This window comes from Salmo salar, chromosome 01, assembly GCF_965601325.2.
Source record: "Salmo salar chromosome 01, fSalSal1, whole genome shotgun sequence".
Lineage (NCBI taxonomy): Eukaryota > Metazoa > Chordata > Actinopteri > Salmoniformes > Salmonidae > Salmo > Salmo salar.
The window spans coordinates 111,534,582-111,552,739 of record NC_138291.1 but is presented as its reverse complement, the minus strand read 5'-3'; the positions used below and the strand labels follow the sequence as shown (position 1 = coordinate 111,552,739).

Sequence of the window (18,158 nt, the reverse complement as noted above, 5' to 3'; positions counted from 1 at the left end):
GATAAACTGGAGGTGTGGGTGATAAACTAGAGGTGTGGGTGATTAACTGGAGGTGTGGGTGATAAACTAGAGGTGTGGGTGATAAACTAGAGGTGTGGGTGATAAACTAGAGGTGTGGGTGATTAACTGGAGGTGTGGGTGATAAACTAGAGGTGTGGGTGATAAACTAGAGGTGTGGGTGATAAACTAGAGGTGTGGGTGATAAACTAGAGGAGTGGGTGATTAACTGGAGGTATGGGTGATAAACTAGAGGAGTGGGTGATTAACTGGAGGTGTGGGTGATAAACTAGAGGAGTGGGTGATTAACTGGAGGTGTGGGTGATAAACTAGAGGTGTGGGTGATAAACTAGAGGAGTGGGTGATTAACTGGAGGTGTGGGTGATTAACTGGAGGTGTGGGTGATAAACTAGAGGTGTGGGTGATAAACTAGAGGTGTGGGTGATAAACTAGAGGAGTGGGTGATTAACTGGAGGTGTGGGTGATAAACTAGAGGAGTGGGCGATTAATTGGAGGTGTGGGTGATAAACTAGAGGAGTGGGTGATTAACTGGAGGTGTGGGTGATAAACTAGAGGTGTGGGTGATAAACTAGAGGAGTGGGTGATTAACTGGAGGTGTGGGTGATTAACTGGAGGTGTGGGTGATAAACTAGAGGTGTGGGTGATAAACTAGAGGTGTGGGTGATAAACTAGAGGAGTGGGTGATTAACTGGAGGTGTGGGTGATAAACTAGAGGAGTGGGCGATTAATTGGAGGTGTGGGTGATAAACTAGAGGAGTGGGTGATTAACTGGAGGTGTGGGTGATAAACTAGAGGTGTGGGTGATAAACTAGAGGAGTGGGTGATTAACTGGAGGTGTGGGTGATTAACTGGAGGTGTGGGTGATAAACTAGAGGTGTGGGTGATAAACTAGAGGTGTGGGTTATAAACTAGAGAGTGGGTGATAAACTAGAGGTGTGGGTGATTAACTGGAGGTGTGGGTGATTAACTGGAGGTGTGGGTGATAAACTAGAGGTGTGGACCATTTAACAAGATGTGCTTTAAGGAAAATGACATTCAGATTTGACACCGTAGCCAATTAGCAAACCCCACTGGGCACAGACGTCTATTCCACGTTGGTTCATTTCATTGAAATGACGTGGAAACAACGTTGATTCGACCAATGTGTACCCAGTGGGAAAGCTCTGAAGATGAACGTGTTATGTTTCTATTGAGAGGTCAGAGTAGGGGGTCTGTTGTATCACGCTATAACTGCATACCAAATGGCACCCTATTCCTTTTATAGTGCACTACTTTTGACCAGGGCCCATAGGGCTATACAGGGAATAGGGTTCCATTTGGGATGCATCCAAGCACCACACCCACTCTGCCTCACTTAAAAGGCATTCACTTTGCCTCAGAGGAGTAAAGATGAGTGAAGGACAATCCCTGACATCTGTTTCTATAACAGAGGGAATAGCTAATGTAAGCCCCCCCCCCCCCCCCCACCATCAAAAAGGCTTACAAAAGTCCCTGTAGCTACTTGGGCGCTAACTTTCATTTCAATATCATTAATTCATCCCAGCTAGCCACCCCCCTGTGGGAGCGATTCTACAGAGCTAAATTGATTCGGGGCTCCTCTTCATCACAAATTGAACAAGACAGTTGAAATGCAATGTCTGGTAATGTAGGTGGAACACTGCTGTACTCTTGGATATTACAAAAGACCCCACCCCCCCACCCCCAGCCTTTTAAAGTGCTGTGATTTAGATGTCAGCGCTGTTGCCTGCCTGAAGGCTGTCTGAGGGTCATTACAGTGTCTTGGAAGGGACAGAAAGCTAGCAGCACATTACGAGAGAGAAGCTACCATTTTCCACCTTGGAACGCTACACTGTAGCTTTGAACAAATGTTGAACGTATTGGCTCCTTGATCTGCCTTGAGAAAAAGACTGGTTTAACCTGTCATTTACTCTACTGACTAACTACACCGAACAAAAATATAAACGCAGCATGTTAAGTGTTGATACTATGTTCCACGAGCTGAAATAAAAAGCTCATTTCTCTCAAATGTTTACATCCCTGTTAGTGAGCATTTCTCCTTTGCCAAGATAATCCATCCACCTGACAGGTGTGGCATATCAAGAAGCAAATTAAACAGCTTGATCATTACACAGGTGCACCTTGTGCTGGGGACAATAAAAGGCCACTCTAAAATGTGCAGTTTTGTCACACAATATACAAGGTGCAATAATTTAATGTTAATTTCTCTACCATAAGCCGCCTCCAACGTCGTTTTAGAGAATTTGGCAGTACGTCCAACCGGCCTCACAACCACAGACCATGTGTAACCACAGCCCAGGACCTCCACATCCGGCTTCTTCACCTGCGGGAACATCTGAGACCAGCCACCCGGGCAGCTGATGAAACTGAGGAGCATTTCTGTCTGTGATAAAGCCCTTTTTGTGGGGCAAAAACTCATTCTGATTGGGTGGGCCTATGCCCTCCCAGGCCCACCCATAGCTGCGCCCCTGCCTGGTCATGTGAAATCCATAGACTGGGGCCTAATGAATTCATTTAAATTGACTGATTTCCTTATATGAACCATAACTCAAGTAAAATCGTTGAAATTGTTGCATGTTGCATTATATTTGTGTTTAATATAGATAGCCCCTTCATGTTGCACAGATAGCATTAACAACTGTTGTGTAGAGGTTGATTTGGTGTGCATTCCAAATGACGCCCTGTTCACTACGTAGCGCACTACTTTAGACCAGAACCCTATGGGGCCCAGTCAACAGTTGTGCACTATATAGAAGATAGGTGTCACGTTCTGACAAGTAAAGGGGTCATTTGTTATTGTAGTTTGGTCAGGACGTGGCAGGGGGGTATTTGTTTTATGTGGTTCGGGGTGTGTGTTTATGTAGAGGGGTATTTGGTTAGAGTATTCCGGGGTTTTTGGGTTATGTTCTATGTGTCGTATTCTAGGTTCTATCTATGTTGTGTATTTCTTTGTGTTGGCCTGGTATGGCTCTCAATCAGGAACAGCTGTACATCGTTGTTGCTGATTGAGAGTCATACTTATGTAGCCTGTTTTCACCTGTCCCTTTGTGGGAAGTTGTATTCGTGCACTGCTATGTTTAGCCTGCAGAACTCTTAGCTGTCGTTCATTTTTTTTGTTTTGTTGTTTTTTGTGTAGTGTTCGTAATAAAATAAATATGAGCATTCATGTAACCGCTGCATTTTGGTCCACTTCCTACGACGGCCGTTACAATAGGGTTCATTTGGGATGCTTAAACATTCTAAAAGGTGCTTCCTGATTTAACATGGGGCCTCCAATTATGTTTTAACAATATGAAATAACCCTCTAATTTGACAGTAATTGTAGCCCCAGTTGAAAGTAACTCACTTAAATTATGAGTTCTCTTGTCTGAGGCTTTTAGGAAGAGTAAGAACGTAATCCGAAAATAATTTAGCTGCCTTTATTCTGCAGTAATTTCCCTCTAGACCAATTATAGATCATTAACAGGCTGTTTCTTGTCCAATACGCAGTAGCCTAGCTGAAGCACGCCAACTGATGAGCATTACATCATCACCACGTCAACTGATGAGCATTACATCATCACCACGTCAACTGATGTGCATTACATCATCACCACGTCAACTGATGTGCATTACATCATCACCACGCCAACTGATGAGCATTACATCATCACCACGTCAACTGATGTGCATTACATCATCACCACGTCAACTGATGAGCATTACATCATCACCACGTCAACTGATGTGCATTACATCATCACCACGTCAACTGATGAGCATTACATCATCACCACGCCAACTGATGAGCATTACATCATCACCACGTCAACTGATGAGCATTACATCATCACCACGTCAACTGATGTGCATTACATCATCACCAAGTCAACTGATGAGCATTACATCATCACCACGTCAACTGATGTGCATTACATCATCACCAAGTCAACTGATGTGCATTACATCATCACCACGTCAACTGATGTGCATTACATCATCACCACGTCAACTGATGAGCATTACATCATCACCACGTCAACTGATGTGCATTACATCATCACCACGTCAACTGATGTGCATTACATCATCACCACGTCAACTGATGAGCATTACATCATCACCACGTCAACTGATGTGCATTACATCATCACCACTTCAACTGATGTGCATTACATCATCACCACGTCAACTGATGAGCATTACATCATCACCACGTCAACTGATGTGCATTACATCATCACCACGTCAACTGATGTGCATTACATCATCACCACGCCAACTGATGAGCATTACATCATCACCACGTCAACTGATGTGCATTACATCATCACCACGTCAACTGATGAGCATTACATCATCACCACGTCAACTGATGAGCATTACATCATCACCACGTCAACTGATGTGCATTACATCATCACCACGTCAACTGATGAGCATTACATCATCACCACGCCAACTGATGAGCATTACATCATCACCACGTCAACTGATGTGCATTACATCATCACCACGTCAACTGATGAGCATTACATCATCACCACGTCAACTGATGTGCATTACATCATCACCACGTCAACTGATGTGCATTACATCATCACCACGTCAACTGATGTGCATTACATCATCACCACGTCAACTGATGAGCATTACATCATCACCACGTCAACTGATGTGCATTACATCATCACCACGTCAACTGATGAGCATTACATCATCACCACGTCAACTGATGTGCATTACATCATCACCACTTCAACTGATGTGCATTACATCATCACCACGTCAACTGATGTGCATTACATCATCACCACGTCAACTGATGTGCATTACATCATCACCACGGAAAATAAATGTGAAAGAAAACAAAATGGTTGATGGTAAAGCCAGCTTGTCATGGGGCCTAATTCTGTCAGATTCTGGGGGTTCATTCTCAGTACAGAATGTTTTAGTCATGATGTAAATATCCCTGAAGCAGAGAACATCCCTACAAAGCAGCAGTGTTGTTGCTGTTTACAACATCTTTTCATTTGAGTCAGTGTAATGAATAAGCTCTGAGGAGATTCTGTGTGTCTCCTAAATGGCAACCTATTCTATATAGACTGCACTACTATGGCACCCTATTCCCTATATAGTGTACTACTATGGCACCCTATTCCCTATATAGTGCAATACTTGTAATAAATAGGGAATAGGATGCCATTTGAGACACAGACCAAGTCTACGGGACGTAAACAGTGTGCTGGGAGAGATGGCAGGGTACAGCCGCAGCAGCTCTTAATACAGGTTAAAGCTGTCCTGTTTGGATTTCATTTGATTTCTTCTCTGAGCTGGATTTGGAAGTATTATAAACACAGAGGACTAATTTCAGGGTTTTAAGCTGCCGCCCGGCGCTCAGCGATCTCTCTGTCTCTCCTTCTGCGCTCTCTCTCTCCTTCTGCTCTCTCTTATCTCCTTCTGCGCTCTCTCTCTCCTTCTGCTCTCTCTTATCTCCTTCTGCTCTCTCTCTCTCCTTCTGCTCTCTCTTATCTCCTTCTGCTCTCTCTCTCTCCTTCTGCTCTCTCTTCTCTCCTTCTGCTCTCTCTTATCTCCTTCTGCTCTCTCTTATCTCCTTCTGCTCTCTCTTATCTCCTTCTGCTCTCTCTTCTCTCCTTCTGCTCTCTCTTCTCTCCTTCTGCTCTCTCTTCTCTCCTTCTGCTCTCTCTCTCTCCTTCTGCTCTCTCTTCTCTCCTTCTGCTCTCTCTTAACTCCTGCTCTCTCTCTCTCCTTCTGCTCTCTCTCTCCTTCTGCTCTCTCTCTCTCCTTCTGCTCTCTCTTATCTCCTGCTCTCTCTATGTCTCTCTGTCTCTCAGTCTGTCTCTCAGTCTGTCTCTCAGTCTGTCTCTCAGTCTGTCTCTCAGTCTGTCTCTCAGTCTGTCTCTCAGTCTGTCTCTCTCTCTTTCTAAAGCCTGCTTGGGAGGAGAGGGGGGGATGGGTTCTGGAAGAGAGGCGTCTCATAAATACAGGAGAGAGCGTGAGCGAGCTGCAAATCAGCGTCAGAAACGAGTCCCTCTACGTATCAACGCGCTGAGTTTCTATGGAAACATAAAGCGGATTAGATGAGCTTTAAGGCGCTGGAACCTGCGAGGAGAAAGGACATTTCTAAACCTGTGTTCTGTCTGTCATTCAATAAGAAAATACAGCGACAGCGATAATGATAATAACCATTAAGAGAAAGCTAGGCTATAATGTCCTTGCATCGATCACAGTCAGTAAGGACTTGGAATGAGATGGTCCACACAGCTAGGGGACAGTATGGACCTCGCCATTCTGTGCTGTTGTCTGTTTCAATATAGCCAGGGTAGATCGCTACAGTACAGTTTGACTTACCCTGCTCTTCCTCCTCACCTTACAGCTCAGGAAGCTCTTTTCAAAGGACAAGCTTTTTTTTAGAAATACAAGTGTACATGCTTATTTTCTTTCTGTTCATTGTTCATTTCCTATATCTAATAGGGAAATCTATACAATAATATCTATAGCTTTCTGTTCATTGTTAACTTCCTATATCTAATAAGGTTTTTGAACTGTTTCTTATTGGAACAGTCTAGGTAGTCCTTATACAATAATAGCTATAGCTTTCTGTTCATTGTTCATTTCCTATAGCTAATAGGGATATCTATACAATAATAGCTATAGCTTTCTGTTCATTGTTCATTTCCTATAGCTAATAGGGATATCTATACAATAATAGCTATAGCTTTCTGTTCATTTCCTATAGCTAATAGGGATATCTATACAATAATATCTATAGCTTTCTGTTCATTGTTCATTTCCTATAGCTAATAGGGATATCTATACAATAATAGCTATAGCTTTCTGTTCATTGTTCATTTCCTATAGCTAATAGGGATATCTATACAATAATAGCTATAGCTTTCTGTTCATTGTTCATTTCCTATAGCTAATAGGGAAATCTATACAATAATAGCTATAGCTTTCTGTTCATTGTTCATTTCCTATAGCTAATAGGGATATCTATACAATAATATCTATAGCTTTCTGTTCATTGTTCATTTCCTATAGCTAATAGGGAAATCTATACAATAATAGCTATAGCTTTCTGTTCATTGTTCATTTCCTATAGCTAATAGGGATATCTATACAATAATATCTATAGCTTTCTGTTCATTGTTCATTTCCTATAGCTAATAGGGATATCTATACAATAATATCTATAGCTTTCTGTTCATTGTTCATTTCCTATAGCTAATAGGGATATCTATACAATAATATCTATAGCTTTCTGTTCATTGTTAATTTCCTATAGCTAATAGGGATATCTATACAATAATAGCTATAGCTTTCTGTTCATTGCACAGTTGATGTCCTGTATTGAAGTGATTGGTGTTTGTCACAGCCAGCAGCAGCAGAGCAGCAGAACCCAGGGTGTTCAGTAGGGGTAGTCCTGTGGGAATTCACTGAGCTGAGCCTCAGCTGAAGCAAAAACAATTATCCAACCGGCTCTCCATCCTCTCCATGCTAAGAAGAGCCAGTCCCTCATGTATCATCAACATTCTGCATCCCAAATGCAAACCTATTGCCTATGTAGTGGGAGCCAAGTGGGAGCCTATTCCCTATGTAGTGCACTACTTTTGACCAGGGCCCATAGGGGTCCCCAACTACAGTACATTTAGCCACGGGACAATTTCGTCTTGAGTGGATGGTCAGAGGGCCGGAACATAATTATAAATCATTTGCACACGGCACATTGACCGCAAGTAGCACAAACAGATATAGCATTTGACAAAAACAGAATCATTTCAAACCTTGATTACATTGGTATATGTCTCTCTATTTACGCATAGGAATACTTGGGAACAGATTTCCTAAATTAAAATCACTTGGAGCTGTATTCTGAGTGTTTTTACAGTTTTTTATGTCCAACAATGAAAATCCAACAACAACAACCAAAACCAGATTTTATAAAAAGTTTTTTTTCTCATTAAACTTGAGGGTAGGAAGAGGTACAAATGATATAACCTGTGTACTGCCAGTTGGGGAACCCTGATATAGAGAAGAGGATACCATTTGGGACGGACCCTCAGTCTCCACGTCTCCTCCCAGAATCCCAGCAACGTTCCATCAGATCAGGGCCATGTTCATTAGGGCACAGCGTAGCAAAATGTTTTTGAACTGTTTCTTGTTGGAACAGTCTAGGTAGTCCCTCCCTTGTTTTATTTCTTCCGTATGTTGCTTAACAAAATGGTGACTCCATGGCTCTTTTTCACACACTCAATCCAGGAACCCATTTTTACATCATCTGTAGTGTACATTACTTTTCATTTAAAAAAGTGTTTTGATAACATGAAGACAAAGGAAATTATGTCATAATAATGTCTAACTTACTTTCATCAGAGCCTGGGGTTTTCTCCACAGTCCTGATGTAATCATCCTAGAGAGACATGAGAATCAGAGTAGTGTCACTGCAGAGGTCCAGAGTGTAGTGTAAAGAACAACAACATATCCAAGAACAAAACAGAAGATCACAGACATCTCACTCTCTGTAAGTGGTGATTTTAGCTTCCCTGTCACACAGGGAATATACACTCTCAGAATGAGAGTGTGTACCAAATGGCACCCTATTCTTCATTATCGTTCACTACTTCCCTTTATAATGCGATATAATAGTAGTGCACTATGTTGGGAATAGGATGCCATTTGGGAAACACAGAAACTATCTTTTAGACTGGTCTCTGGGGGCGTTTGAGGGTTAGAATTATGATAAAAATACTACATCTCCCATAGTATACACTTCTACTGACCCGTGTGTGTGTGTGTGTGTGTGTGTGTGTGTGTGTGTGTGTGTGTGTGTGTGTGTGTGTGTGTGTGTGTGTGTGTGTGTGTGTGTGTGTGTGTGTGTGATGAGGACCCACAGGAATATGTTTGTTACGACTGGGTTGGCCTTATCCTACACTTATCCTCCCAACAGTATAACAGAGCTCTCAAGTCAAGCTGAACAACTTAAGCCAAAGGCGTTTCATATATTCAGAGGAAGTGTTGAGACAAGATCCATTAAAAGGATAAGTCTCAAAAGGAACCCTGTTCCCTTTATAGTGCACTACGTTTTCACCAGGGCCAGTTTATAAGGAACAGGGTGCCAATTAGGGCACATAGATAGATCTATATTTCTGGGCTGTTGAAGTGCTTAATGTCTGGTGTTATAATGCGGTTTGGCAGTTTAATGTCAGGTGTTATAATGCGGTTAGGCAGTTTAATGTCAGGTGTTATAATGCGGTTAGGCAGTTTAATGTCAGGTGTTATAATGCGGTTAGGCAGTTTAATGTCAGGTGTTATAATGCGGTTAGGCAGTTTAATGTCAGGTGTTATAATGCGGTTAGGCAGTTTAATGTCAGGTGTTATAATGCGGTTAGGCAGTTTAATGTCAGGTGTTATAATGCGGTTAGGCAGTTTAATGTCAGGTGTTATAATGCGGTTAGGCAGTTTAATGCCAGGTGTTATAATTTTTTTTAATTTATTTTATTTATTTCACCTTTATTTAACCAGGTAGGCAAGTTGAGAACAAGTTCTCATTTACAATGGCGACCTGGCCAAGATAAAGCAAAGCAGTTTGACACATACAACAACACAGAGTCACACATGGAGTAAAACAAACATACAGTCAATAATTCAGTAGAAAAATAAGTCTATATACAATGTGAGCAAATGAGGTGAGATAAGGGAGGTAAAGGCAAAAAAAGGCCATGGTGGCAAAGTAAATACAATATAGCAAGTAAAACACTAGAATGGTAGATTTGTAGTGGAAGAAAGTGCAAAGTAAAAATAATGGGGTGCAAAGGAGCAAAATAAACAAATAAATAAATAAATACAGTAGGGGAAGAGGTAGTTGTTTGGGCTAAATTATAGATGGGCTATGTACAGGTGCAGTGATCTGTGAGCTGCTCTGACAGCTGGTGCTTAAAGCTAGTGAGGGAGATAAGTGTTTCCAGTTTTAGAGATTTTTGTAGTTCGTTCCAGTCATTGGCAGTAATGCGGTTTGGCAGTTTAATGTCAGGTGTTATAATGCGGTTAGGCAGTTTAATGTCAGGTGTTATAACACGGTTTGGCAGTTTAATGTCAGGTGTTATAATGCGGTTAGGTAGTTTAAGGTCAGGTGTTATAATGCGGTTAGGCAGTTTAATGTCAGGTGTTATAATGCGGTTAGGCAGTTTAATGTCAGGTGTTATAATGCGGTTTGGCAGTTGAACTAAGACCATGAGACATAAGTGATATTCTTCATGAATCAATGGCTATATAGAAGTGGCTAGCTTGTTCCTACCAAGCAGACACATTGACTACTCTTGATTGAAAGGGGCAGGTAACATCTGCAGTCCAAAGAGAGAGAATTGGACAGATTCCCATTCCTTCTCCTCCGGTTTAAAGAGAAACATCAACATGAAAAGACCAAACAGTCAAACCAGATCTAGAAGGTGTTTACTAACCTCAACTTCCTGTAGCGATGAACGGTGATGTGGAGAGGAGAGAAAGAAAGAGAGAGAGAAAAGCAGAAGGTCATTGTTAGAGTAAAGAAAAGGACATTTCCATTGAGGTTTTCCCCATTCAGAGCTTGATCCAACAGCAGCAGCAGTTAAACTGTCAACTCCTAATACACACTGATAGAAACTATAGGCCTTAGTCTGCCTGCTTCTTATCCTGGGGGAATCTGCCTCATCTGCCTCGGATCATTCTCTCACTGTTTACCAGCAGCTGCCCAATCACCACCTAGCACGGATCATTCTCTCACTGTTTACCAGCAGCTGCCCAATCACCACCTAGCACGGATCATTCTCTCACTGTTTACCAGCAGCTGCCCAATCACCACCTAGCACGGATCATTCTCTCACTGTTTACCAGCAGCTGCCCAATCACCACCTAGCACGGATCATTCTCTCACTGTTTACCAGCAGCTGCCCAATCACCACCTAGCACGGATCATTCTCTCACTGTTTACCAGCAGCTGCCCAATCACCACCTAGCACGGATCATTCTCTCACTGTTTACCAGCAGCTTCCCAATCACCACCTAGCACGGATCATTCTCTCACTGTTTACCAGCAGCTTCCCAATCACCACCTAGCACGGATCATTCTCTCACTGTTTACCAGCAGCTTCCCAATCACCACCTAGCACGGATCATTCTCTCACTGTTTACCAGCAGCTGCCCAATCACCGCCTAGCACGGATCATTCTCTCACTGTTTACCAGCAGCTGCCCAATCACCGCCTAGCACGGATCATTCTCTCACTGTTTACCAGCAGCTGCCCAATCACCACCTAGCACGGATCATTCTCTCACTGTTTACCAGCAGCTGCCCAATCACCGCGTGGCACGGATCATTCTCTCACTGTTTACCAGCAGCTGCCCAACACTGTCTGTCCACCTGCCATGTCTACGGTCTGTCTGTCCACCTGCCATGTCTACAGTCTGTCTGTCCACCTGCCATGTCTACAGTCTGTCTGTCCACCTGCCATGTCTACAGTCTGTGAAGTAGTGCTATCAACGAAGACTAAGTCCTTGAAAACTAGAAAACTGTCTGGAATCATCAAAGTCAACGGATCGCACAGCACCAAAGCGGCCGACGAAGTGATTTGGATTTCCTTAACCGTTGAGTAGGAACAAAACACACTGAGAATGGACTGAGTTGGTGTCCCAAGCGGGCCGATACGGCCCTGATTAAAAGTATATGTATGCACTACACAGGGAATAGGGTAGAATTTGGGACACAGCCACACTGTGTCACACAGAAGCATAGAACTGATGGGATAAACAGTTAGTATTTAGTGTAAAATACACCATTGAGTTAACACAGAACGTCCTTTCTTTAATTCCATTTCACTGTTCTGGAATCAGTCCAAGGTCATTTACACAACAATACACACACGCACGCACACACACACAAACAAACACACACCACAGCCCTACCATATTTGTTCGATCATTCACTGGCCCGCCCCCCTGCAATGTTCAGCAGAAACACAGCCCAGCCCCTTCCCTTCCTCCCTTAACTCAAGCTAGTAAATAAACATGGTTCTCTGTCTAGTTAGCAGTACTGAGACCCCATGTACAATATATCACAATGGGACGTTTACAGCCCACACAGGGAGAGCCGGAGAGGCAAAGAGGCAGGTTGCATCCCAAATGGTGCTCTATTCCCTACATAGTGCACTACTTTTAACCAGACCCCTATATGGGCCCTGGTCCATATAGGGAACAGGGTGCCATTTGGTACGCTTCCACACAGAGAGGAAAAGGGAGGAAGGCTGTAAAGTCTGACATCAGGTTACATCACAGAGCTGAAGCAGAGTAGAGTCGTAGGACTTCACCATTTCATTTCAGACTAGGCTGTTTCTTTAAGGTAAATAACATATTTATGTGGTCAGTAAATTGCCCAAGTACTATATCTATTAAAGTCTATATCACCTGGTCCTATATCTATTAAAGTCTATATCACCTGGTCCTATATCTATATCACCTGGTCCCATATCTATTAAAGTCTATATCACCTGGTCCTATATCTATTAAAGTCTATATCACCTGGTCCCATATCTATTAAAGTCTATTTCACCAGGTCATATATCTATTAAAGTCTATATCACCTGGTCCCATATCTATTAAAGTCTATATCACCTGGTCATATATCTATTAAAGTCTATATCACCTGGTCCTATATCTATTAAAACCTATACCACCTGGTCATATATCTATTAAAGTCTATATCACCTGGTCCTATATCTATTAAAGTCTATATCACCTGGTCCTATATCTATATCACCTGGTCATATATCTAGTAAAGTCTATATCACCTGGTCCTACACAGAGTGTACAGAACATTAGGAACAACTGCTATTTCCATGACACAGACTGACCAGGTGAATCCAGGTGAAAGCTATGATCCCTTATTGATGTCACCTGTTAAATCCACTTCAATCAGTATAGATGAAGAGAAGTAAAAATGGAAGGAGACAGGTTAAAGAATGATTTTTAAGCCTTTTGACATGGATTGTGTATGTGTGCCATTTAGAGGGTGAATGGACAAGACAAAATATTGAATTGCCTTTGAACAGGAAATGGTGGTAGGCGCCAGGCACAACGGTTTGAGTGGGTCAAGAACTGCAACGCTGCTGGGTTTTTCACGCTCAACAGTTTCCTGTGTTTATCAAGAATGGTGCACCACCCAAATCACATCCAGCCAACTTGGCACAACTGTGGGAAGCATTGAAGTCAACTTGGGCCAGAATTCATGTGGAACGCTTTCAACAACTTGCAGAGTCTATACCCTGACAAATTCAGGCTGTTCTGAGAGCAATTGGGAGTGCAACTCAATATTAGGTAACTGTCCCTAATGTTTTGTCCACTCACTATATATCAAGCGCATGAGAGGCAGGAGGATAGTTTGTTATGTCACCCTGTCTGCAAATGGCCTCTCTCTCCATTCTCCTGGTTTATGTGGAGAGGGAACCATACTATTGATCCTGCACTGTACCTGGTCCTATACTGTACCTGGTCCTATACTGTACCTGGTCCTATACATGGTCCTACACTGTACCTGGTCCTATACTGTACCTGGTCCTCTACTGTACCTGGTCCTACACTGTACCTGATCCTACACTGTACCTGGTCCTATACATGGCTCTATACTGTACCTGGTCTATACCTGGTCCTACACTGTACCTGGTCCTACACTGTACCTGATCCTATACTGTACCTGGTCCTCTACTGTACCTGGTCCAATACTGTACCTGGTCCTACACTGTACCTGGTCCTCTACTGTACCTGGTCCAATACTGTACCTGGTCCAATACTGTACCTGGTCCTCTACTGTACCTGGTCCTATACTGTACCTGGTCCTATACTGTACCTGGTCCAATACTGTACCTGGTCCTCTACTGTACCTGGTCCTCTACTGTACCTGGTCCTACACTGTACCTGGTCCTACACTGTACCTGGTCCAATACTGTACCTGGTCCAATACTGTACCTGGTCCTACACTGTACCTGGTCCTACACTGTACCTGGTCCTATACTGTACCTGGTCCAATACTGTACCTGGTCCAATACTGTACCTGGTCCTATACCTGGTCCTATACTGTACCTGGTCCAATACTGTACCTGGTCCTATACCTGGTCCAATACTGTACCTGGTCCTATACCTGGTCCAATACTGTAACTGGTCCTATACCTGGTCCTATACCTGGTCCTATACTGAACCTGGTCCAATACTGTACCTGGTCCAATACTGAACCTAGTCCTATACCTGGTCCTATACTGTACCTGGTCCAATACTGTACCTGGTCCTATACCTGGTCCAATACTGTACCTGGTCCTATACTGTACCTGGTCCTATACCTGGTCCTATATGGTACCCGGTCCTATACCTGGTTCTATACTGTACCTGGTCCAATACTGTACCTGGTCCTATACTGTACCTGGTCCTATACCTGGTTCTACACTGTACCTGGTCCTATACTGTACCTGGTCCAATACTGTACCTGGTCCAATACTGTACCTGGTCCTATACTGTACCTGGTCCTATACGCCTGGTCCTATACCTGGTCCTATACGGTACCCGGTCCTATACTGTACCTGGTCCAACTGACCTGGTCCTCTGACCTGGCCACCTGGTCACTGTCTGGTCCTATACTGTACCTGGTCCTATACCTGGTCCAATACGGTACCCGGTCCAATACCTGGTTCTATACTGTACCTGGTCCTATACTGTACCTGGTCCTATACCTGGTCCTATACGGTACCCGGTCCTATACTGTACCTGGTCCTATACTGTACCTGGTCCTATACCTGGTTCTACACTGTACCTGGTCCAATACTGTACCTGGTCCTATACCTGGTCCTATACTGTACCGGGTTCTATACTGTACCTGGTCCAATACTGTACCTGGTCCTATACCTGGTCCTATACTGTACCTGGTCCAATACTGTACCTGGTCCTATACCTGGTCCTATACTGTACCTGGTCCTATACGGTACCCGGTCCTATACTGTACCTGGTCCAATACTGTACCTGGTCCTATACTGTACCTGGTCCAATACTGTACCTGGTCCTATACCTGGTCCTCTACTGTACCTGGTCCAATACTGTACCTGGTCCTATACTGTACCTGGTCCTATACTGTACCTGGTCCTATACTGTACCTGGTCCAATACTGTACCTGGTTCTATACCTGGTCCTATACTGTACCTGGTCCTATACCTGGTCCTATACTGTACCTGGTCCTATACCTGGTCCTATACCTGGTCCTATACTGTACCTGGTCCTATACCTGGTCCTATACTGTACCTGGTCCTATACCTGGTCCTATACTGTACCTGGTCCTATACCTGGTCCTATACTGTACCTGGTCCTATACTGTACCTGGTCCAATACTGTACCTGGTTTTATACCTGGTCCTATACGGTACCCGGTCCTATACCTGGTCCTATACCTGGTCCTATACCTGGTCCTATACTGTACCTGGTCCTATACCTGGTCCTATACTGTACCTGGTCCTATACTGTACCTGGTCCAATACCTGGTCCATACTGTACCTGGTCCAATACCTGGTCCTATACTGTACCTGGTCCTATACTGTACCTGGTCCTATACTGTACCTGGTCCTATACCTGGTCCTATACTGTACCTGGTCCTATACCTGGTCCTATACTGTACCTGGTCCTATACTGTACCTGGTCCAATACTGTACCTGGTTTTATACCTGGTCCTATACGGTACCCGGTCCTATACCTGGTCCTATACCTGGTCCTATACCTGGTCCTATACTGTACCTGGTCCTATACCTGGTCCTATACTGTACCTGGTCCTATACTGTACCTGGTCCTATACTGTACCTGGTCCTATACCTGGTCCTCTACTGTACCTGGTCCAATACTGTACCTGGTCCAATACTGTACCTGGTCCAATACTGTACCTGGTCCAACTGACCTGGTCCACCTGGTCCTCTACTGTACCTGGTCCTATACCCTGGTCCTATACTATACCTGGTCCTATACTATACCTGGTCCTCTACTGTACCTGGTCCTCTACTGTACCTGGTCCTATACCTGGTCCTATACTATACCTGGTCCTATACTGTACCCGGTCCTCTACTGTACCTGGTCCAATACTGTACCCGGTCCTCTACTGTACCCGGTCCTCTACTGTACCTGGTCCAATACTGTACCTGGTCTTATACTGTACCTGGTCCTCTACTGTACCTGGTCCTATACTGTACCTGGTCCTCTACTGTACCTGGTCCTCTACTGTACCTGGTCCTCTACTGTACCTCTGTCCCAAATGGTACCCTAATGAGTGTACAAAACATTCGGAACACCTACCTGATATTGCTTTGCACTCCCTTTTGCCCTCAGAACACCCTCAATTCATCAGGTCATGGAATCTACAAGGTGTTGAAAGCGTTCCACAGGGATGCTGCCCCATGTTGACTCCAATGCTTCCCACAGTTGTGTCAAGTTGGCTGGATGTCCTTTGGATGGTGGACCATTCTTGATACACACAGGAAACTGTTATCCTTTCTGTTATTCTATCCGTTATACTGTTATCCTGTCTGTTATACTGTTATCCTGTCTGTTAACCCGTCTGTTAACTCTTTTGCTATCATGTCTGTAATCATGGTATCCTGTCCGTTATCCTGTCTGTTTTCCTGTTATCCTCTCTGTTAACCTGTCTGTTATCCTGTTTGCTATCCTGTCTGTAATCCTGTTATTCTGTCTGTTGTCATGCTTTCCTCTCTGTTAATCTGTTTGTTAACCTGTCTGTTATCCTGTCTGTTATCATGTCCGTTATCCTGTTATCCTGTCTGCTATCCTGTCTGTAATCCTGTTATCCTGTTTGTTATCCTGTTCGTTATCCTGTCTGTTGTCCTGTTAGCCTGTCTGTGATCCTGTCTGTGATCCTGTCTGTGATCCTGTCTGTTATTCTATCTGTCATCCGGTCTTAAAATAGCATCTCTATTCTCCTGGTTTTCAGTGTAGAGGGAGAAGTGTACCAACTACCAACCTTTAACAGCAGCACAACTTAATAATGGAACTGTATTATATGGACGTGGCGTTTCAGCAAGGCTTCAGCTAGCTAAAATATTAAACGTATCATTTAAGATGACCCTTTGGAACATAGCTACTGCATTAAGTCAAAAATAGCTGTGCTATTTAAGTAGCAAACTATTTCAGAGAGGAATTTTCATAGAATTCTAGACGTGGGAAGTAGAGGTGCTGAGGGTGCTGCAACACCCCCGGAAAAATCTGATGTATTTTCTTCACTAAAGTAGTGGGCCTTTTACGAGTCTTGTATTAACGAACCAATATAGCCGTCTGTAAAGTGGGGGGGGGGGGGGGGGGGGGATGATGTGTATCACTTCACTTTGGCAACATTGACGTTGTCCTTTGTGCCACTAAAGCATACTGAATTTGAATTGAGAGAAAGAGAGGCTGAGAAAGAGAGAGCGAGGGAGAGGCTTGGGCCAGGGGAGAGTGATAGAGAGAGAGGGAGAGAGAGAGAGAGAGAGAGAGAGAGGCTGGGCGGAGGGAGAGGCTGGGCCAGGGGAGAGAGAGAGAGGGAGAGAGAGAGAGAGTCTGGGCGGAGGGAGAGGCTGGGCCAGGGGAGAGAGAGAGAGCGAGAGAGAGAGAGAGAGAGAGGACTGGGCCAGGGGGGGAGAGGCTGGGCCAGGGGAGAGAGAGAGAGAGAGAGAGGAGAGAGAGAGAGAGAGAGAGAGAGAGAGAGAGAGAGAGAGAGAGAGAGAGAGAGAGAGAGAGAGAGAGAGAGAGAGTATGGGCGGAGGGAGAGGCTGGGCCAGGGGAGAGTGAGAGAGAGGGAGAGAGAGGGAGAGGCTGGGCCAGGGGAGAGAGAGGGAGAGGGAGAGGGAGAGAGAGAGGCTGGGCTAGGGGAGAGAGAGGGAGAGAGAGAGAGAGAGAGAGAGAGAGAGAGGCTGGGCCAGGGGGGAGAGAGAGAGAGAGAGAGAGAGAGAGAGAGGCTGGGCCAGGGGAGAGAGAGAGATGGGGGGAGCAGTGATCAGTGGTATGATATTCACGCTGCGGAGCAGAGGTCCCTTGAGTTATGTGATTCATATCATGGATAGCACCTCTCCTGCCGTTGGTC

At 44.2% G+C, this 18,158-nt stretch overlaps 1 protein-coding gene across 1 annotated transcript in view; it reads right to left on the bottom strand.

Annotated features, from left to right (window-relative positions):
- LOC106594841 (testican-2) overlaps positions 1-15,588 on the bottom strand; it is a 73,785-nt gene extending 58,197 nt beyond the window's left edge. The window contains exons 1-2 of the mRNA XM_082973034.1: positions 15,568-15,588; positions 8,404-8,449 (exon numbers count right to left, since the gene is read on the bottom strand). Of these exons, the coding sequence (XP_082829160.1) occupies positions 8,404-8,449; positions 15,568-15,588 (67 nt within the window). The remainder of the gene's footprint in view (positions 1-8,403; positions 8,450-15,567) is intronic.
- Between the last annotated feature and the right edge of the window lie 2,570 nt (positions 15,589-18,158).